At 42.3% G+C, this 23,584-nt stretch overlaps 1 protein-coding gene across 3 annotated transcripts in view; it reads left to right on the top strand.

Annotated features, from left to right (window-relative positions):
- Positions 1 to 3,182: 3,182 nt before the first annotated feature.
- The window catches only part of SLC37A3 (solute carrier family 37 member 3), a 60,525-nt gene continuing 40,123 nt past the window's right edge, over positions 3,183 to 23,584 (top strand). For all 3 annotated transcript variants that reach the window (XM_012768000.3, XM_076006657.1, XM_076006658.1), the window contains exons 1-3: positions 3,183 to 3,308; positions 12,828 to 12,989; positions 14,172 to 14,280. In XM_012768000.3, coding sequence (XP_012623454.1) covers positions 12,901 to 12,989; positions 14,172 to 14,280 — 198 coding nt within the window. In that variant the 5' untranslated portion in view covers positions 3,183 to 3,308; positions 12,828 to 12,900. The remainder of the gene's footprint in view (positions 3,309 to 12,827; positions 12,990 to 14,171; positions 14,281 to 23,584) is intronic.

Below are 23,584 nucleotides of genomic sequence, written 5' to 3'. Positions count from 1 at the left end.
CAGCAGAGTCTCACTCTGTTGCCCAGGCTAGAGTGAGTGCTGTGGCATCCCTAGCTCACAGCAACCTCAAACTCCTGGGCTCAAGTAATCCTCCTGCCTCAGCCTCTGGAGTAGCTGGGACTACAGGCATGCACCACCATGCCTGGCTAATTCTTATATATATATATATTACTCGGCCAATTAATTTCTTTCTATTTATAGTAGAGATGGGGTCTTGCTCTTGCTCAGGCTGGTTTCGAACTCCTGACCTCTAGCAATCTGCCCACCTCGGCCTCCCAGAGTGCTAGGATTACAGGCGTGAGCCACCTCGCCCGGCCCAGATGCCCTTTAAAATATTTGTCTCACCCCAAATTCCATTTACACATTAATTTTCAAGAACCTCTCTTTTGGGTAAGACAAACTCAGTGAGAGCAGGTAGAGCAAGACAACAAAAGTTACTACTAAATACTGCTGCAGGCTGTCGTTTTGAGAGTCACTGTCACACGCCTATGTCTTAGAAAAGAATGTAGGTCAAGATCCACCCCAGGCCGGGCGCGGTGGCTCATGCCTGTAATCCTAGCTCTCTGGGAGGCCGAGGCGGGCGGATTGCTCAAGGTCAGGAGTTCAAAACCAGCCTGAGCAAGAGCGAGACCCCGTCTCTACTATAAATAGAAAGAAACTAATTGGCCAACTGATATATATATAAAAAATTAGCCGGGCATGGTGGCGCATGCCTGTAGTCCCAGCTACTCGGGAGGTTGAGACAGAAGGATCGCTCGAGCCCAGGAGTTTGAGGTTACTGTGAGCTAGGCTGACGCCACGGCACTCACTCTAGCCTGGGCAACAAAGTGAGACTCTGTCTCAAAAAAAAAAAAAACACCAAAAAACCCCCCCAAATAAACAAACAAAAAAATAGAAATGGAATCTGATGATACATTTTTAAGAATAAAAGTGACACATTTGGCTGTTTTAGTTTTGCTCACCCTGTTACTGAATGCTCGCTACTTGTTCCTGAGGCCAAATCAATTAGAATGAAGAATGAGGACAAGTGGTTTGAGGAAAGAGGAAAATGAGGAGGACCGCAGACTAGCATCTCAAAGACCACCATCCTGCCCTGGAGCAGAAACACAGGGCTTTTAAAAGGGGTGGTTTTCTCGGTGGTGCGGTCTACATGAGTGGTATCACATGCTGCGGTGTCAGGCTATTGTTGCTTAACTATAATCAGTTTTGGACTTGGGTTATCTCTGGTGAGGACAATCTTATGACCTTTGTCTGGACAATTTTGTTTTTTTTTGAGACATCTCCTATGGTTTAAGATAATAGAAAACAAACAGCAAAGAACATTTTTCTGCCCCTTTGATCACTGGGCTTGGAAATGAATGCAATTTTTTTTTTTTTTTTTGGTTTTAAAGAGACAACCCATGAAACATTTCCTTGTTTTTTTTAGACCTTTACCTCTGTTACAACCCTGACATCATAGTTCACCAGCCACACCCTTGCATGGGTAGAAACAAAACCACCCTGTGTTTTGTAAAGGCAAATACAAATGAAAAATAAGAGCCTAATTGCCCCATTGAAAATAAGAGAAGAGACTTCTCCCCACTTTCCCTTTTCTTTCAAAATTTCTGTCTTTTTTAAACGTATATAAATCTTTATAATGGCTAACTAAACCTCTCACCAGTCTCACAACACAGAAATGTGTTCGCAAAGACCTGTGAGTGATCTTTTTGAAATACAAACATGAAGGGAGTTAGTGTTCCTACTTCCCAGTTCCCATGGGAGCCCAACAGCCTTACTTGGTGGGCACCTCACTCCATTTTGCAACACGGAACCAGGTATGTAAAGATAGAAGTTTGTTTCTCCTCTGGATAAAGCCAACCTGAGTGGTCTCCCCAGTCACTGTGATAAAGTTAGGAGGAACTATGATTGACAAAAGTGCTGTCAAGTCCTCTTATTTGAGGACTGGTGATTGCCTATCTTGAGAACATGTACTTAATGTATCTACTGGGCTACACAAAGGGGTAAGATTCCTTTCTGTCTCTGCAAGCGCAGCACATCGCCTGTGATGCGCATCCCATTCTGGTTCAAGGCATATTCAGTAATAAAACTGTTTTCTTACTCTACTATCTTTGTGGAGTTTTTCTGGGTTAGCAGAAGATTTGTTTTATCTTTTTGGAGTTGGGGTCTCACTCTGGCACCCAGGCTGTAGTGCAGTGGCCTCGTAACAGGTCACCGCAACCTTGACCTCCCATGTGATCCTGCTGTCTCAGCCTCCCAGTAGCTGGGACTACAGGAGCGTGTCACCATGCCAGTCTAATGTTTGTATTTTTTGTAGAGAAAGGGTCTCACTCTTGCTCAGGCTGCTCTCCAATTCCTGGGCTCAAGCAATCCTCCTGCCTTGGCCTCCCAGACTGTGAGGATTACAGGTGTGAGTCACCCGCCCCACCAGGAGAAGATTTTTTAAAAAACTAATATTTCCCCAACAGTTGAAGGAGAGCCCAAGAGGGCAGAGGGCCCTTCTTTAGAGACCGGTGTTGTAAGGTCCTTAATTTTTCCTTGAGGCTGCTGTAAATACTGGCAGACTAATTAATGGCCCTGCCTGCGTGGGCAATTGCATCTCATTAATTTAAACAAAACCCTAAAGTTTTGGCAGATCGGTAGCACACTTAGTTGCAAGTTACTTTCTAAAAACACAAAGAAAGTAATGACAATTTTTTTTTTTTTTTGAGACAGGGTCTTGCTTTGTTGCCCAGGCTAGAGTGAGTGCTGTGGTGTCAGCCTAGCTCACAGCAACCTCAAACTCCTGGGCTGAAGCAATCCTGCTGCCTCAGCCTCCCCAGTAGCTGGGACTACAGGCATGCGCCACCATGCCCGGCTAATTTTTCCCTATATATTAGTTAGCCAATTAATTTCTTTCTATTTATAGTAGAGACAGGGCTCTCGCTCTTGCTCAGGCTGGTTTCGAACTCCTGACCTTGAGCAATCCGCCCTCCTCGGCCTCCCAGAGTGCTAGGATTACAGGCGTGAGCCACCTTGCCCGGCCATAATGACAATATTTTGAAAAAAAAGATCTATACAGCGGTGCCCCCTAAAGTCTTAGCTTCTCCATCCTCAGCCACCGGCTCCCGGGCCGCGCCTAGGCGCGCTGGTAGAACGGACTGCAGCTCCCGGCGTGCCCTGGGGCGGGCGGTCACGTGAGCGGCCGGAAACCCTGGCCGGGGCGGCGCCGGGGCTGAGGTGACGGCGGGGCGGGCGGGAGTCGAGCCCACCTGAGTGGACCCGGGGAGCGGAGCGGCTGGAGGGAGCGCGGCGACCACTGCGAGTCTCAGGTGTGCAAGCCGCGGGGCGTGGGCCGGAGCCCGTCCGGGGGCGGAGGGCGTGTCTGAGGGGCTTGCAGGGGCGGGAGGGCGATGCAGAGGCGGCGGCCGCGGGTGCGTGGGACGCCGTGGGCCGGGTCGGCCGGTCTCTCTGTCCCCTCCACCCGCGCCCCGGGCTGGGGCTGCTCCGCTCGGCCGCCCGGAGCTGCGGGGACAGCGGGGGCTGCAGCGGGACGAGGACGGGAGGAGACCCCGCCGCCCGCCCGAGCCCACGCGGCGGCTGGGCTTTGTGCCCCTCGCCCGTCCAGCCCGCCGGCCCGCCTTTCAGTCTGGGCGATTTTGATTTAACAAGAAAAGCGCGTATCGTTTAGGCCAGGTGAAAGGATGCTTTTCACCTGGGTAAGCTCTTTGGAAAAGAGGTACAGAGGTCAAAAAGGGAGAGTGGTCTTGTGGAGAAACAGGTTTTGTGTTTTGGTGAGTACCGCGATCTCAATCAAGCAATTTGGTCAAATTACTTGTTCGTCATTCCCTCAGTATTATTTGCAGCGTGTGTTCTGTTTGTTCTCAGTTTTGACAGGGAATAGTGGGAAAAGGACCACCCCCCCGGTTTTTTTTTTTTTTTTGTATTTCCTGAAATATAAGATTGTAGGCGATCTCGAGGTGACCTTTACTGAAATGTTTATAAGGACAAAAATAGTTCCCGGGGTGAGCAGAGTTTGACTCTTAATTGATATCTTCTTTGTCCACTGGTTTTATTTTTACCTTTGCATAAATTTATACATATATGTATGTAAAGTGTTGAAAGGAATGTGCACAGTACGTTGGTGCTTGCACTGTATTCTTTCCAATTTGTTGGATGTTTCCTGTATACTAGGCTCTAAACTAAGAACTCCGTGTAAATTATCTGATTTAACCCTTAACTGAGGAAATTGAGGCCCACAGAAGTTAATTAAGTGGAGGGTCTTGGATTCCAACTTGCACTTTAATGCCTCTTTGAGGTCCCTTGAATGACACCTTTCTTCTGTTAATCTTTGATTTCCAGTCTCTGCATAAGAAAATGACTTCAAAACAGTGCTTCATAAAAGAAAAGGCTGTGCAATGTCTTGTTGCTCACTAGCTGTGGGGAGCAAGTGCATTGTTAAAGGTTCTGATTTGTTCCTGTTATCAGTGATAACATGTCACTGCAATGACCATTAACTTGATAATAAGTCCATTGTCTAGAAGAGAGAAAGAGTTTTATCTTCAAAACTAGTTGTCTTTGGAACATGTTCAAAGATAAGTAGAAAGAATTTGGTTTTGGGAATCTTGGAATAAGACAAAATAATTTTACGGATAAATGTTGGGTATTTACATCTGTGGTGTTGAGACAGTTTAAGAAGAAAGAAAATGTACAGGACGACTTGAGATTTATTTATTTATTTATTTTATTTATTTTTTTTTTAGAAATTCGGTAATGTTCAATATATTTATTTATTTATTTTTGAGACAGAGTCTCACTCTGTTGCCTGGGCTAGAGTGCCATGGCATCAGCCTAGCTCACAGCAACCTCAAACTCCTGGGCTCGAGCAATCCTGCCTGAGCCTCTCACATAGCTGGAACTACAGATATGTGCCACCATGCCCGGCTAATTTTTTCTATATATTTTTAGTTGGCCAATTAATTTTTTCTATATTTATTTATTTATTTTTGAGACAGAGTCTCACTTTGTTGCCCAGGCTAGAGTGAGTGCCATGGCATCAGCCTAGCTCACAGCAACCTCAATCTCCTGGGCTCAAGGGATCCTACTGCCTCAGCCTCCTGAGTAGCTGGGACTACAGGCATGTGCCACCATGCCCGGCTAATTTTTTTTATATATATTTTTAGTTGGTCAATTAATTTCTTTCTATTTTTAGTAGAGACGGGGTCTCGCTCAGGCTGGTTTTTATTTTTAGTTGATCAATTAATTTCTTTCTATTTTTAGTAGAGACGGGGTCTCGCTCAGGCTGGTTTTGAACTCCTGACCTTGAGCAATCCGCCCGCCTTGGCCTCCCAGAGTGCTAGGATTACAGGCGTGAGCCACTGCGCCTAGCCAAGACTTGAGTTTTTTTTTTTTTTTTTTGAGACAGAGTCTCACTTTTGTTGTTCAGGCTAGAGTGAGTGCCGTGGTGTCAGCCTAGCTCACAGCAACCTCAAACTCCTGGGCTCAAGCGATTCTCCTGCCTCAGCCTCCCAAGTAGCTGGGACTACAGGCATGCACCACCATGCCCAGCTAATTTTTTGTATATATATATTTTTTTTTAGTTGGTCAATTAATTTCTTTCTATTTTTAGTAGAGACGGGGTCTCGCTCAGGATGGTTTCGAACTCCCAACCTCGAGCAATCCGCCCGCCTCGGCCTCCCAGAGTGCTAGGATTACAGGCGTGAGCCACCGCGCCCGGCCGAAGACTTGAGTTTTAAATAAAGAGGATTTATGTGATACAAGTAAATGGCTTCAAATGAGATAGCGTGGGATAAAAAAGATACCTGTGTCAGTGTTGAGCATTAGGATACTAAATTACAACATACAAAGTACTGTAAAAATGGTGAACTCAACTACCCATTTAATACTTTCCCACCTCTTTACACACTTTGAATACACATAATCTTTTTATTGCAGATGTAAAAACTGAAGTCTGAGTGAGGTAATTGTTAGTGCCCTTCTCATTTAAGTGTGTAAGAGAACCACTCTTACCAATAAGGTGGGGTTTTTCCCCCATCCTGGATGTATACCTCTAAGTTTAAGGTGTGATAGTCCCATTAATAATTACTGTGTTTTACCTAGTTTGGGATGTTTTCAATCTTAATCTTTCCTCTTACACTATATAATAATCTAGAGTGGGATCTAGGTGGGAATGCACACACCATCTCTTATGAGAGATTACTTTCTTTTTTTTTTATTTCAGCATATTATGGGGGTACAGATTTTAAGGTTTCAATAAATGTCCATCCCCCCCCCTCGGAGAGTACTTTCTGATATCTGTTTTCTTATCTGTAAAATGTCTGGACAACTAAATGTGATAAATACATGGCAAGTACCTAGCACAATGCCTGGCACCTCGTAAGCATTCAGAGTTCAGCTATCAGTCAGCGAATTTATTCATTCAGAAATCTTTATTGATCATGCTAAATGCTCTGCTAGGTCCTAGGGATATAGCTATGAACTTAGGATAGAGAAAGCCACTGTTTTTATGGATGAACATAAAAACATGTAAACAGTGAAACCAGATAATTATATTGAGAGAAATGTTCTGAAGGAAACAAATAGATGAGAGAGCTAGTAACTGAGGGAGATCATTTTAGATAGGGTGGTCAGGGCAGGTCACTTTAGGGGGTAACATTTGAGTGACAAGCCAGGAAAAGAAGCAAGCCATTTGCTAAGAACCAGGAGAAAAGCATTTCTCTTGTGGAACAGGAAACACAAAGGCCCCAAGCAAGAGAAGGCTTGCTGGGCTCAGGGACAGGGACAGGAGGGGGATCAAATGTGGGGAGGTAGTGGTGAGCATGGAGGAGTGGTGGGAAGTTGGGAGGTGGGTGGGCAAAGTAGAAAAGAGCTGGGCTAGCCCCTCATTATGTGGCCTGGCAAAGGATTAGGAGCCATCCAGCTGCATGGTGGGGGATCAGTTAAACATCTCAATATTTGTTCATGTCTAGAAGACTGTGCACATGTTCAGAAGAGTGTGGCAGCTCTGTAGGTGCTGATATGGATGGACCTTGAACCTCTGATAAGTGAAGGAAAAAAAGATGCATAATAAATACTGTGCTGTGTGCTATCTGTATGTGTGTGCAGAGGTACACATTGGTCAAGGAATGAAAGAAACTGGTAGGAGGGGAACAAGGTGGACTGAGAACAGGGGAGGGAGACTTTACTGTCTTTTGAATTTTCTACCTTATGCATATGTTACAATTACAAATTAATAAAAGATATTGGCTGGGTGTGGTGGCTCAAGCCTGTAATCCTAGCACTCTGGGAGGCCGAGGTGGGTGGATTGCTCAAGGTCAGGAGTTCGAAACCAGCCTGAGCAAGAGCAAGACCTCGTCTCTACTATAAATAAAAAAGAAATTGGCGGGGCGCTTTGGCTCACGCCTGTAATCCTAGCTCTCTGGGAGGCCGAGGCGGGCGGATTGCTCAAGGTCAGGAGTTCAAAAGCAGCCTGAGCAAGAGCGAGACCCCGTCTCTACTATAAATAGAAAGAAATTAATTGGCCAACTGATATATATATATAAAATTAGCCGGGCATGGTGGCACATGCCTGTAGTCCCAGCTACTCGGGAGGCTGAGGCAGAAGGATCGCTGGAGCCCAGGAGTTTGAGGTTGCTGTGAGCTAGGCTGACGCCACGGCACTCACTCTAGCCTGGACAACAAAGCGAGACTCTGTCTCAAAAAAAAAAAAAAAAAAAAAAGAAATTAATTGGCCAACTAATATACATAGAAAAAAAATTAGCCGGACATGGTGGTGCATGCCTGTAGTCCCAGCTACTCGGGAGGCTGAGGCAGGAGGATCACTTGAGCCCAGGAGTTTGAGGTTGCTGTGAGCTACGCTGATGCCACGGCACTCACTCTAGCCTGGCAACAAAGTGAGACTCTGTCTCAAAAAAATAAAAAAAATAAAAGATATTAAAACAAGCAAAACCGAACCTCTCCAATTTGGTCCTGGGGTCAGGCAGTCCTCTCCTCCATCTGTCGCCTCCTTCCACCAGCCCTGATGTCAGATGCTGCCCCCAACCCTCAGCAGTCCTGCTTGCCTGCAGAGGGCCAGGTTAGACAGGTTTTGAAGGTCCTGGCAAAGAGTCTCTTTTTATTTGACTGTTCAGAAGCCAGGACAGGGTTTAAGCAGGGTCTGATTTATGTTTGAAGATATATTTCTGGCTGGTGTGTGGAGACTGAATTGGGGTGGGGTAGACATGGAAATGGTGAAACCCTGCTGGTGGCTGTTACAGTAGGCAATTGGGAAATGCCAGTGCTTTATCTTAGGCTGGTGGCAGTGGTGGTGGAGAGAGGAGGGTGAATTTGGATTTTATTTTGCAGGTGAAAAAGACTGGACTTAGGTGATGGATTGAATGTGGAAGCTGAAAGAAAAAAAATAAAGGATATCTCCTAGTTACTTTGACAGACTAGCCAGGAGGCAGTACCCTTTACTGATGTGGGGAATATGGGGGAGGGGTGGGTGGGTGCTAGATTTGGAAGGAGAAATGAACTATTCTGTTTTGGATCCATGGAGGGATATCAGGTGGTCAGTTGGAACCTGGATCGTCTGAGCTAGAGCCATGAATCTGGGAGTCATTGGCATAAAGCCATGGTACTAGGTGAAGGAGGAGAGAAAGTTGTTTGAAGATTAAAAAGAGAACTGAGAAATCGCTGTCTCAGAGGTTGAGAAAGCAAAATTATTAGGGAAGTATAGTAGGCTTGCTGGGCAGTGTTGTGTGCCCACTGAGGTTTGTGGTTTTGAATCTAAAATGTGAAACCAGCCTGCTTGTATGATTTTTCTCTGGCAAAATTTAGCTGCTTGGTTGTTGGGAAGGAGGACAGAGGCAAGGGGGACAGGACAGATTTTAAATTGGTAAGAAAGGAAATGAGGACAAGAGGCAGGGGATATATGATCGAAAAATTGAGGTTACTGATTGGGAGCCTTGTTGAGGTCAAGTGACTGTTGGGTGTGGAGTGCTCAGGTAAACAATCTGCAGGAAAAGGAAGGGAGGGTGTTTGGAATCTGGCTTTGGGGGGTGATGACAAGGACCACGTTTTGGCCTTGAAGCGGGTTTTAACTGGGGGATAGAGAAGGTTTGGTGATGAAGAGAACTAGAACAGAGAAGCAGGGAGTAAGCGTATCCCCCTGGCTGCTGGATGGGAGGGCAGGTGACTCGAAGCCAGCCACAGCAGAGGCAGGGTGGGGAGATAAGCCCTTGACATCTGGGAGTGGACAGCAGGCAGCAAAGCTCCAGGGCATGAGTTTGAAAGAAGCTGGGGTTTTGCAAGGAGGAAGAAGATTTGAAAATGGCTGTGAGGAACAAGAAGGACATGGACCCATTGTATCCTTGAGGCATGTAGGTTAGGGGAGGAAAGATTGCTTCTCCCTGAGAGGCCTCAGAGGACAGCCAGGGGTCTGGTAAGGATGTAGTGTCTTAACCATGTATCTGGATTTCCAGAGAGTTGGTCAAAAGGGCTGGGATGAGTTGAGTGGGAAGATAGGGGCGGATGAGATGGACAGGGCAGAGTGGGGATGAGGTGGCTTCATGTGTGTCCTTTCTTTTCTTACCAGTCACTCCCATTTCCACTTTGCAGCAGGCTTTCTTCAGAGTGTTCCTAAAACAAGGCAGCTTTAAAAGCTTACTATATTTGGCTTGCAGTGAACTCTAAGTATCTCTACAGAAAGTGAAATTTTAGGAATAATAATTTAGGGAAATTTTATATGCCAAAGCAGCTTTGAATAGGGTGAGATTGCCTTCTACCTGGACATGTTGCTGCAGTATGAAGTTGCCTTTTTTCAGCGTTGATTGCACAATATTGTGTTCCATTCTGGAAAGTACCATCTTTAATAGGTGGTCTTCTAGGGCTGAAAAAGCTTCACCACAGAATCATGAGTTAAAAGATCATGAACTTGCTTTGGAAAGTAGACACTAACTCAATGGTTCCGGATCTTATTTGATGGCAAGGACCTTATTTTTAACAGGATTTTTTTTTTTTTTGAGTCAGAGTCTCACTCTCTTGCCTGGGCTAGAGTGCCGTGGCATCAGCCTAACTCACACAAACCTCAAACTCATGGGCTCAAGCCGTCCTCCTGCCTCAGCTTCCCAAGTAGCTGGGACTACAGGCATGCACCACCTTGCCTGGCTAATTTTTTCTTTCTTTTTAATTTTATTTATAAATTTATTATTTTTTCTTTTCTTTCTTTGCATTAGTGTTTAAAACCACTCAAAAGCTAATAATTTTTTCTATTTTTAGTTGTTTGGCTAATTTCTTTCTATTTATAGTAGAGATGGCATCTCGCTCTCGCTCAGGCTGGTCTTGAACTCCTGAGCTTAAGCAATCCTCCCACCTTGGCCTCCCAGAGTGCTAGGATTACAGGCGTGAGCCATTGTGCCCAGCCAAGGACTTTAAAAAACAAAAAATTCTTAACGGGGAGGTTAGGGAGATGTTAGTTAAATGATATAAAATTTCAGTTAGACAGGAGGAATGAGTTCAAGAGATCTGTTGTACAACATGATGATTGTAGTTAATAACAATGTACCATATTTTGAAAATTGCGGAGAGATTTTAAGTGTTCTTACCACAAAAAAATGTGTGAGGTAATGCATATATTAATTAGCTTGATTGAACCATTCCACAATATGTGCATATTGTAAAACATCCTGTTGTATGTGATAAATATGTACAATTATTTGTTGATAAAAAATACTGTAATGTTAAACAAGCTAATTGTCATCGTTATCAACTATTAGATGGAAGTTGTGTATTCAGTGTGCATTGATTGAGTCTACAGCCGTACCACCCTGAACACACCTGATCTCGGCTGATTTGGGAAGCTAAGCAGGGTCAGGTCTAATTAGTACTTGATTGGACACCACTTGGGAATACTGGGTGCTGTAGGCATTAAAAAAAAATTCCTTGATTGAGAAAATACTAAATGACAAGCTACTGTGAATTCAGAAACACTGACATGAAATTTGGTTTTATTATACCAGCATTTACATGTGCTTGAAAAATGTTAGACATTTGTTCAGTCTGTATTTAGACTAGGAAAGAGAGTGGTCTCCAGAAAGTAGGGTGTGTTTGATGGATTCAGAGTAGGCAGAAACTCCTGTGTACCCTGGGGCCCTTGAACTCACAGATGATTGGAAATGACTTCTGTGATATATAGGATATATGTGCAAGGTATTATTATCATAATTACATAGGACCAAATGTTATAATAGTATTTAGCTGAAATGGCATTCTGCCCACACCAGGTGAATGTTTGAAACTATTCCCTTTTCTCATTTATCACTGCAGCTTAGGAAAAGGTGGTCTATTTAGAAACTACATACAAATGTTCTGAAATATCTTATTAGTCATTTAAAGCTATTACTATAACTGTACAGCCCTGAATTATGCAACTATTATTGCCAAAACAATGTAATCCCTATTTGTTGGTGCATACATTTTTGGAATTATTATTTTACCTAATAAATTATTGAATTTTGTATCCTATATCCTTTGAAGTATGTGTTCAAAGAGCTTTGATTTACAGAGAGTGGTTAAAGCTTTGAGTTATTCCCCTTGGGTTTCATGTTTAATTTTCAGGATGGAGGTAAATTTGGTAGTCACACTAATAGCTCTTGTTTTTGTGATTTCCTGGAATTACAGACAAAGTTTATTTACATTTTGTGAGTGAAATTTTATAGTCTTACTGTGCCTGTGATTTCATTAACATTTTTCAGGAAGAATGATTTTAAAATGAAATCTGAAATTAGCTACATTCTACTGATTTGGGATTAATTCTGGGCAGATTAATAATGGCTAAAATATTATTGATTGATTGATTGAGACAGGATCTGGTTCTGTCACCCAGGCTAGAGTATAATGGCTCTATCATTGCTCACTATAACTTTGAACTCTTCTTTGAGCCTCTTCCCAGGAGTTTGAAGTTACAGTGAGCTATAATAGAACCTCAGCCTCCCTATTAGTTAGAACTACAGTGCTTGGCTAATTTTTCTTATTATTTGTAGAGACAGGTCTTGCAGTGTTGCCCAGGCTGGTCATGAACTCCTGGCCTCAAGTGATCCTCCTGCCTCAGCCTCCTAAAATATTGGGATTATAGAAATGAGCCATCACATGTAGCCTGGAACTGGAACTTTTTTTTTTTTTTTTTTTTTGAGCCAGAGTCTCACTTTGTTGCCCGGGCTAGAGTGCCATGACGTCAGCCTAGCTCACAGCAACCTCAAACTCCTGGGCTCAAGCAATCCTCCTGCCTCCAGAGTAGCTGGGACTATAGGCATGCGCCACCATGCCTGGCTAACTTTTTCTATATATATTTTTAGTTGGCCAATTAATTCTTTCTATTTTTAGTAAAGACGGGATCTCACTCTTGCTCAGGCTGGTTTTGAACTCCTGACCTCGAGCAATCCTCCCGCCTCGGCATCCCAGAGTGCTAGTATTACAGGCGTGATTACCACTGCGCCCAGCGAGCCTGGAACTTTTATTTCTTACGTTTAATAGTCATTTCATTTCTTCTGAATTGTCTATTTATTACCTGTACTCATTTTTCTGTAAAAATTAGTGATTTTCTTATCATTTTTTAAGAGAGTTCTTTCTATTAGAATATAGACTTTTGTCAAGGTTTTTTTTTTGTTTTTTTTTTAGGATTAGCTATTAGCTATAAAATATAATCATCAATCCAGTTTTTTGGTATCAGATGGCCTGTGAATTTTTTTCCCTAAGGCCTGATTGTATGCTGATTGGTCATAAGTCTAATTAATTCAGTTTTTGAATAATCTGCCTATTTTGAATAATGTTAATAATGTGTTTTATCTTTCCAGAAAGAAGAAATGATGTAAATAATTCACTGTCCAAACTTTAAGGTCAAAAGTGAGAAGGAGGGTCCAGAAGAACATGGCCTGGCCAAATATTTTTCAGAGAGGAACTCTGCTTTCCCGGTTCAGCCATCATCATGTTGTTGTGTTCCTGCTCACCTTCTTCAGGTAAGTAGATTGCTAAAACTGTTCTCTTGCTTTATATTTTTCTTTTGAGAGAGATCTTGCATGGTAAGTGTCTAATGCACTGATTGGCATAGGCTTTATGAAGAAATAGACTAGTTATTCCTTTTGTTGTACTTTAGCCCCAATACAGCAGTTCTCAAGGGCTGTTTTGCCCTCCGGGGGACATTTGGCAGTGTCTGGAGATATTTGTGGTTGTCACGATGTGGAGAGAGACAAGGTATGCTGCTAAATATTCTTACCATGCACAGGACAGTCCCCCACAGCAAAGAATCTTTTGGCCCAAAATGTCAATGGTGTGGAGGTTGAGAAGCCCTCATCTAATATAAAGTTCTATATTTGTTAAAACCGGAGGCTTGAGAACAAAGGATATACATATTCAGGAATGCCCTGTGCCTCCTTGAGCAATAAAGGTGGTGTGTGGCAATTGTAAGGAACTCTGTTAACTCTCGTGAGATTCCTGAATGTTAGCAGCCCTTGCTTGACTAGTCATTGTGACTAAAGAAATTGTCCATGTTTGTGATTCTGTGGTCCTAAGTGTTCTCTTTGGTAACATAACATACATTAGGCCATTGAATGTTAGGGGCATGTTATATTTAACCCTGTTGATATTTCTGCCGAGTAGATCTTCTTAATCTTTATTGAAGGCACCACAAATGATGATGATGATTTTTTTTTAAAGGCAAAAACTAGGAAAATGGTTATCTAATTATGTAAGAGTTGGTATGTAATTTTGGATTCTTGGTGTAGGGACTATCCATTTATGAGGGGTGGGGACAGGTGTCAAGATAAGGAAAAGATAAGGACCCAAGGAAAAAGCTAGTTGAATGGCAAATGGATTGAGTGACCAGTGTTTGCTACAGACTTAAGATCTTCACAAAATTGCAACCGTGAGTTAAACTGAGTTGGGATCAGTCACAAATCCATCCTCTAGTTCCAGGAAAGTTATGAGTGACCATGGACTCACAGCGAAGATGACTAGTTATTTTTTTCTTTTGCTTAGTGCAGAGACTGTCTTATTTGATAGTTCTTATAAAGCAGTACTTTTTCTTTTTTTAAAGAGAATTGTAAAATTGAACAAAATATATGGGCATGTTTCTGTAATTTTATTGAGTGCTGTTTTCTTTGCTGTTCCTTCAGCTGTATTTCTTTCTCTCTATTTTGCAGTTATTCATTGCTCCATGCTTCAAGAAAAACATTTAGCAATGTCAAAGTCAGTATCTCTGAGCAGTGGACCCCAAGTGCTTTTAACACGTCAGTTGAACTGCCTGTAGAGGTAAGCGGAAGTGTGGGGATGGATTTAAGAAGGGGACCATCAGATTCACCCCTGAATTCTTAACCCTTTGCACTCGCTTGCTTTTTTCTCAATTCCTTTATTCTACTCGGGATTTAATTTTTTAAATACCCCAGATTTTACATTTTACTTGTCCTTTCATGCTATTGAAAACAAGAAAAGATACTGGAAAAATAGACAAAAATCCCTCTTCCCCCCCCCCCGCAGTGAAACTATGTGTCGAGTGTGGCTTGACATATGAGCTGCTACCGGTGCTAACCGTGTTGAGTCACACTTGACATCCGAGTGCAAAGGGTTAAGTTGTGTTTTTTTAATAGTATTTACCTGCTTAGCACTCTTGACATTTCTTACTGTTTCCTATGGCGTAAGATCCAAACTATTCTACCAGTTTCAAAGCCAGCTCCAACTCAGGCCCATTTTACTTATCCAGCCAGCTTTCCTTTCCCTGTCTTGCAATCACACAGATTTGGCGAGGCTATTTTTTCATTGAGTTTCCCAAGTACTGTGCTCATTTCTGCCTTGAGATTTTGCTCATTATCTTTTACATGTTCTTTTGCCTTTTCGCACCTACCTAAATTTGCCTTTCCCTTTGTGTCAAGATAAAATGCCATTTTTTCTTATCTTTTCTTTCTTTCTTTCTTTTTTTTTTTTTTTTGAGACAGTGTCTTGTTCTGTCTCCCAGACTGAAGTGCAGTGACCTCATCATAGCTCACTGTAGCTTCGAACTCTTGGCCTCCGGGGGTCCTCTGAACTCAGCCTCCCAAGCATTTGGGGCTACAGGTATGCACCACCATATTGGGCTAATTTTTAAGTCTCTTATTTATTTATTTATTTATTTTTAGTTGGCCAATTAATTTCTTTCTAGTTTTAGTAGAGACGAGTCTCGCTCTTGCTCAGGCTAGTTTTGAACTCCTGACCTTGAGTGATCCTCCCACTTCGGCCTCCCAGAGTGCTAGGATTACAGGCGTGAGCCACTGCGCCAGGGCTTTTTTTTTTGAGACAGAGTCTTGCTCTGTGCCCTGTGCCTGGGTTAGAGTGCCATGGCGTTAGCCTAGTTCACAGCATCCTCAAACTCCTGGGCTCAAGCAATCCTTCTGCCTTAGCCTCCCAAGTAGCTGGGACTACAGGCATGTGCCACTATGCCCGGCTAATTTTTTCTGTATATTTTTAGTTGGCCAATAAATATCTTTCTATTTTTAGTAGAGACAGGATCTCGCTCTTGCTCAGGCTGGTCTCGAACTCCTGACCTTGGGTGATCCTCCCGCCTCAGCCTCCCAGAGTGCTAGGATTACAGACATGAGCCACCGCACCTGGCCAAAATGCTATTTTTTTCAATCAAATTTTTCCAGCTTCTACTGATTTTTCTCTTTTCTGAACTTTTGCATACTGTGTATTACATAGTGTGATGTGTCAGTATTTGAATATTTTCTAACTGTTTCATTTGTTTGTATCTTGCTTAAGCATTTTGAAGTCAGTATGTTCCTTATTTTCATTATGGACCAAGAAAATTCATTGATGACTGGCACAGAGATGCGTCCTTTGCGATGCCCTTTCTCAGCACACATATCTACCCCACTCAGTCTTTACTACATTTCTCAAGTTCTACTTACGTGTAATTATAGCTATCCTATTGATAGTCTTAAAAATATTTCCCCTATTTGGACCAATTCAAAGTTGACATAGATTTGAAGATTATTTGAATATCCCCCCAAAATGTGAATAAGGTACTCAGCCAATTACTTCTTGAGTATCTCTCTTGCATAAACAGTGTAAGGCACTGAGGATACAAAAAAAAAACAGCCTAGGAGATTTTAAAAAAGAGCCTGTTTTCTTGGTGCTTTCATTCTAGTGGAACTGCTTCTGTGTAATTTTTCTAGAATTTAAGTTATCAGGAACTTTTAAAAAGAAAGATGTGGGACTAGAGAGCTAGATTTTAGACTTGAATCTAAGTGACTGTTAACTTACTTGTTAAACTATTTATTTAGAATCTCAAATCTTTTTTTTTTTTTTTTTTTTTTGAGACAGAGTCTCACTTTGTTGCCCAGGCTAGAGTGCTGTGGCATCAGCCTAGCTCACAGCAACCTCAAACTCCTGGGCTCAAGCAATCCTTCTGCCTCAGACTCCCGAGTAGCTGGGACTACAGGCATGCGCCACGATGCCCGGCTAATTATTTCTATATATATTAGTTGGCCAATTAATTTATTTCTATTTATAGTAGAGACGGGGTCTTGCTCTTGCTCAGGCTGGTTTCGAATTCCTGACCTCGAGCAATCCGCCCTCCTCGGCCTCCCAGAGTGCTAGGATTACAGGCGTGAGCCACCGCACCCGGCCAATTTCTTTCTATTTTTAGTAGAGACGGTGTCTTGCTCTTGCTCAGGCTGGTCTCAAACTCCTGAGCTCAAGCTATCCACCCACCTCGGCCTTCCAGAGTGTTAGGATTACAGGCATGAGCCACTGCACCCGGCCAGAATCTCAAATCTTAAAGATGGAAGTGGCCTTACAGAGATCATTCACTGAAACCTCCCAGCCAGGATATAATCTTTCTTTGTCATTATTGAAAGATAATCTTCTGCTTTAGTATTTCTAGGGGTCTAAGGTAGTTGCTTTGCAAGGAAGAAAAAAAAATATTTCTAGGGAAAAGAAATTCATTGTTTTCTAAGGTGGATACTTAAAACATTTTTATTCAGTTCTTTGGAGAAAACACTTACTTGTCTCTCTAAGTTTCTCTTGTTTAGGCAAAACATCCCTGGCTTCTTCAGCTGTAGTTTAGTGACACTGAACACTAAATGTGGTATTTCAGGTATAGTCTGACCAATATACAGAAAAACAGAATTGTGTTTAGGCACTAAATTCCTATTCATACTGCCTAACCTTTGTTTTTAAGGTGACTGGCGGTCTCACCCCCAGGTTTGCAGGTTCCCTAGGAGAACTCTCAGGACTCAGTCCTTAGTACTCACAGTTGTGATTCATTGTAGTGAAAGAATTCAAAGTAAAATCAGCAAAGGGAAAAGGTGCCCAAGGTGTGAAGTCTGGAGGAAACCATGCACATGATTCCAAGAGTCCTCTCCCAGTGGAGTCACACAGGATGCACTTAATTCTTTCAGCAACAGGCTGTGACAACACATGTGAAATGTTGTCTGTCAGGGAAACTCATTAGAGAATCGGTGCCCTGGGTTTTTTCTGGGGCTGCTCACACCGGCCCCCTCTGTTTGGCTTGTATGAACATTCCAAGCTTCCAAAAGGAAAGCAGGGGTTCGCCATAAACCACGTTGTGTGTACAAACAATGTAGGCACAGTGAGCTACGCTTACTAGGGCATGGTGGGAACCCTCTGGAAATCCAGGTTCTCAAATGCTAGCCAGGGCCAACCTAAAAGCAGTCCTTTCTAAGGAGAGCAGTCTCAGGCCTGTCTTGGTAACTTTTCTGTCAGGAACCATGTCACAGTGTTAGTTCTTACTGAGTGTGCATTAGCTCTTTTGCTCAGGTACTTGTTTATATATTAATTCTTAATTGCTGCTAAAATAGGTTTCACCATTCTGGTTTCTTAGAACTACATATTAAGTAGTTTGGGTAGATTTGTTGTGTAGACGTAAAATTCTGACCTGCCCTGAAGATCTTTGTATTTCCTAATATAACTCCCCTCATGGAGAGCTGTGCTGACTTTCTATTCCTTTCTTTACACTTTATTTTTAGTTTTTGGTTTTCCTTTTGAGACAAGGTCTCTTTCTGTTGCCCTGGGTAGGGTGCAGTGGTATCATCACAGCTCACAGCAACCTTAAACTCTGGGCTAAAGCAATTCTCCTGCCTCAGCCTCCCGGGTAGCTGGGACTACAGGTGTACCTGGCCACCACGCAGCTAATTTTTTCTATTTTTTGTAGAGACATGGTCTTGCTCTTGCTCAGGCTGGTCTCAAATTCCTGGCCTCAAGCCATCCTACCACCTTGGCCTCCCAGAGTGCTAAGATTACAGGCATGAGCCACCACACCAGTTTATGCACTCTAAATGCAGGTATTTTCTTCCTGAGGCCTGCTGCTAGGAGTGAAGTGGTTAGGGTGGTTGGTACCTCACACTCCTCCTGTGCTTTTTTGGGTCTGTAACTCTAGCTTACCTTTGAGATCTTTCTTGTCCAAAGTGGAAAAAGATTCTTAGAACCAGAAACATTAGTCTGAACTCTAAAAAATATTTTGCTTATATATGTTATTCAACATTTCTTAAGTGCTCTAAATAGCATCCTCAAAAAGAACTTATTATAGCTTTCATTTTTATGCATAGCTATAGTAGGTGCCTTACAGGAAGAATTAAGCAATCTGTGTACCTTGAGAATTTGTATGGATTCCACCAACATGAACAAATGTTGAAAATAGTAAGTGAACGTAAGAACATAAAATCTGTATTTATAGATAATAAGAGGTTGGATTTATTATTTGAGATTAACTCGGCTGAAAATGATAATAAACAAAAATTTGTACAGTTCTTCCGTGATAATAGTGCAAGAGAATCTAAACTTATCTCCAGAAGAAGGAAGCAGGATTTAAGGTGTCTTGAACATTCCATCTCAACCTCATCCACAGCTACTCTTACTTAGTAGATTTGCATGGAAACCTGTAGCACTCACCTTATGCAAAAAACAGAAGTCAGCCTTTACCTGACCCGCTGCTCACTGCTCTGAGGAAGCCCTTCTGTGTTAGTGTGCTTCCCTGTCCTCATGCATAGCCCTCATCTGTTGTAAACATTTCTCATTTAGGAAACTCACACAGGAACCTTTTTAGTGTGTACACAGGAAGTACCTCAATGTCTAGCAAGTATGGTAGCTTAGTATAGTCCCCCCAGCCATAGCACAAAACCCTGTAATATGTACAGGCTGATAAATTCACCTTGTAATGATATGTGCCTCAGACCAAGTGGAATCATAGTTGGTGTGTTAAATTGTCAGTGACTTTAATTAAACATTGGATGGTTCACTGTGAAGACTTGGAACATTTCTAACCTACTAGTATAGTCAGCCTCATTTGACCTATAATGAGTAAACTTTGTTCTTTAGGCTTTTTTCTGGTATTCTATTTTCTGAATCTTTTTGCTCTACTTTGTTTTCTTCGTTTTTGATTTGGTTTGGTTAGTTTCCCACTTGTTATGTAGGCAGTCAAAAGTTTATTTTAGCTCAATTCTGGCAGTGAAGCAGAAAAAAAGCTGTTTGAAATCTGTTAAATTCTTGTGAAAAAGGCACACCTGCATGGAGTTTTCGTGACTTCTGGGAGGAGTAAAGAAGAAAAAAAAAAACCTAAAACTTTGAGCAGCTGCTTAAGATCCCTGTCTCTAGCTCACATTGGTGTGTGTACCCAACAGGCCTTAATCATGGTCCTAAAGAGCCCAGAGGTGCGGTGGGGGTGGGTAACACAGGCACGGAAGATTGTGCTTGGAGGGAAAATGTGGTAAAGTAACTCTAATTGAAGGTATGTAGGGCTCCAGATTGGCCTGCTGACGTACTGCTCCATCTCAGTTGTGGGAGCCGCCCACGTTCTCAGCCGTGATGACAGCAGCGTGTGACGAGGTGGGGAAGTAACACGATGGGGCTGGAAGCTGCCCAGAAACGAGTCCCAGGGCCTGAGAATCACACTTCATATATTCGCTTATGATTTGGGGATTTTACTTATTTTCTGTTAAAGATTTTTTTTTAATATTGATGGCTGTGATTTTTCTCTTTAATATTTGAAAATCAAAATTTCTTTCCTATAACAACCCATCTCAGAAATGCCAGGACATTATTAATTAATAAGTACCTCAGAAATGATTTGATTCAGTACTTCTCTAACTTTTTGATTTCAGGACCCCAAAGGGCTTTTGGTTATATGGGCTTATAGCTATATGTGGTTTTAGAAATTAAAAGTATTTAATTTAAAGAATTTAATTTAAAGAATTTAAAAAAATACAGTGGGTTTTTTAGGATTGTTTTTAATGAATTTCACTGATAAAATATCAGCATAAATAACATTTTATGAAAAATGACTTTTTTAAACAAATAAGCATGAGGAGGGTGGCATTGTTTTACATTTTTTTTTTTTTTTTTGCTCAAGAAACTGAAATCTATGTTTTACATTTTTGCACATTTTTTTTATGCCCAGCTTAACAGAAGACAATGGATTTTCATGTCTGCTTTTGTTTTTTTGGTTTTCTTGAGACAGAGTCTCACTCTGTTGCCCAGGCTAGAGTGCTGTGGCGTCAGCCTAGCTCACAGCAATCTCAAACTCCTGGGCTCAAGTGATCCTTCTGCCTCAGCCTCCTGAGTAACTGGGACTGTTACAGGCATGTGCCACCATTCCCGGCTGATTTTTTCTATATATATTTTTAGTTGGCCAGCTAATTTCTTTCTATTTTTTTTTTTTTTTTTAGTAGAGATGGGGTCTTGCTCTTGCTCAGGCTGGTCTCAAACTCCTGAGCTCAAGCAATCCTCCTGCCTCAGCCTCCCAGAGTGCTAGGATTATAGGCGTGCGCCACCACGCCCAGCCCATGTCTGCTTTTGAATTCAGTCTGTTGCAAAGTCTGTTCAAAGATCCTTTGAAGTATGTGGGGAAAATTTGACCTTTCACATATAAGAAGTTAGAAAACGGAGAAATATTTTCATAGCCTCAAAAGTTAATTGTGGAGATTTATTTGTTTTTGGTACTACATCAAAATTTGATAAATGGCAATTTCTTAAAGGTTCGTTGCAATTGTGTGATCTGAAACTGTATCAGTATACTTTTCAATATCCTAACATTAAGATCCATTTGTCTTTGTTCTTTGAATGGATCTTTTTTTTTTTTTGAGACAGAGTCTCACTTTGTTGCCCAGGATAGAGAGAGTGCCGTGGCATCAGCCTAGCTCACAGCAACCTCAATCTCCTGGGCTCAAGTGATTCTATTGCCTTAGCCTCCTGAGTAGCTGGGACTACAGGCCATGTGCCACCATGCCTGGCTAATTTTTTTTTTCTATATATATTAGTTAGCCAATTAATTTCTTTCTATTTATAGTTAGAGACGGGGTCTCGATCTTGCTCAGGCTGGTTTCGAACTCCTGACCTTGAGCAATCCACCTGCCTAGGCCTCCCAGAGTGCTAGGATTACAGGCGTGACCCACTGTGCCCGGCCTGAATGGATCTTTGAAGTAACAAGCTCATTTCGTTCATTTTTTAGAACATATCTGCCAAATACCTAAATCTGAACAACTGTGGTTTGTCACTCGTTCTTTCAAGTCAGAATATGTTCCAACTTGCAACTCAGTCACGTGCTTTTTGTCAGGACAGCCAGACTGCTGTGGTGTGCAGAAGTGCTTTGTGCACACTTTCTACTTCGTCTCACAGCGTATGAAACAGTGTACTGAAGGATTTAGAGTTCATAAAATTAATAATTTTTACTGCTTCATGAAGGCTGTTTTTAAGTGACATTGGCTTTTAAAAAATTATTTTTACTGGCCGGGCACGGTGGCTCACACCTGTAATCCTAGCACTCTGGGACGCCGAGACGGGTGGGTGGATCATTTGAGCTCAGGAGTTTGAGACCAGCCTGAGCAAGAGCAAGACCCTATCTCTACTAAAAAACTTAGAAATTAGCTGGGCAACTGGGGGGGGGGGAAATATATATATATAAATATATAAAAATAAATATATATAAATTATATATATAAATAAAAATTAGCCGGGCATGGTGGCGCATGCCTGTAGTCCCAGCTACTCGGGAGGCTGAGGCAGGAGGATCTCTTGAGCCTAGGAGTCTGAGGTTGCTGTGAGCTAGACTAATGCCATGGCATTCTAGCCTGGGCAACAGAGTGAGACTCAAAAAAAAAATCGTTTTAACTGAGCATGTGGCAATAAAGAATACAGTGACTTACTGGTGTAGTTTGGTGTTATTGCCTCGATTCATGCTAAGGCACAGCAGTTTTATCTTCCATTGCTCTTGTTCCATCAGTGCAAAAGTGACCAAAGGGGAAAAATCAAATTACATTTTAGTGTGATACAAATAGTTTTGACCTTGCAGAAAGTCTCTTGAGGTCTCTCTTTTCCCCTGTGTTCCCTATAGCACAGTTGAAGGGCTGTGATCTGGTCCACCTCTCATCCTATTTAAGAATCCCTCTAGTATCTTTGAGAAAGCACCTTCCAGTTTCCCTCAGGGATATCTAGTGTGGGGGAAATTCACTATCCTGTGAAGCAGCCCAGTACATTTTTGCAAGTTCTGCAGACTAACTCAAAATTTTTTTCACTGATGGCCCTTGATAAAGTTGAGGATAACTTTCATGAATTCCCTGTGTCTTGTCTTTTTTAGGATAAATTTATGTTTTTGGTTTCTTCAATGGTTCCTCCCATGGCCTGGTTTCATATGCCCCAGTCATCTTTCTTTAAAAGGGAAATGAATGGGCATTATTTAATTCATTCAAAAAGATATTTACAAAATAACCATGGGTCCTTTCCACTGTCAGACACAGTATAAATAAGTGTAACACTTGGTTCTTATCCTAAAGCAATTAATTTTGAAGATTGGATTCATGGCTGGACATGGTGGCTCACACCTGTAATCCTAGCACTCTGGGAGGCTGAGGTGGGAGGATTGCTTGAATTCAGAAGTTTGAGACCAGCCTGAGCAAGAATGAGACCTCGTCTCTACTAAAAATAGAAAAATTAGGTGGGTGCAGTGGCATGCATGTATAGTCACGGCTCCTCGGGAGGCTGACGCAGGAGGAACAGTTAGGTCCAGAGGTTTGAGGTTGCTGTGAACTATTATCATGCCATTGTACTCTAGCTAGGACAACAGAGTGAGATTCTTTGTCTCAGAAAAACAAACAAGCAAAAAAACTGGATTCATTTAGACATAGCTGAAGAATATAAACGTTGACTAAGAAGCCACTTATCTCAGTACTTCCCAGCCTCTTCATAAGCACACACAGAAAATGATGTCTGTACGACACACTGGAGTAAACTAAAGCAGCTGTTCGAGGTCAGTCGATTGGCCTAGGGATGTCACCCAGCCCATCCTCGGGAGGCCATCCCAAGACCCTGGCAATTCCAAGGGCTTGGGGAAAGGATATCTCAGCCCACCCCAACTCCTTAATGGAAAACCAGCTCAGCAACTCTCGCAGACCCTCAGTGGCTAGTCTGCAGATCTAGAAAATGAGATAGTGAAGTCCTTTTCAACTGTAAAATGCCATGTATAGGAAGTATATGATTGGAGCAAGATGGTGGACGAGAAACACCAGCAGACAGAGTGTCTTTGCAGAAAAGACAGATTCTAGGAGAAATTAGAAGAGGCAAGCAGACAAGC

The sequence above is a fragment of the Microcebus murinus genome, chromosome 9 (assembly GCF_040939455.1).
Source record: "Microcebus murinus isolate Inina chromosome 9, M.murinus_Inina_mat1.0, whole genome shotgun sequence".
Classification (NCBI taxonomy): Eukaryota; Metazoa; Chordata; class Mammalia; order Primates; family Cheirogaleidae; genus Microcebus; species Microcebus murinus.
Note: the sequence above shows the minus strand (reverse complement) of the source record. Positions and strands in the feature narration are given on the sequence as shown.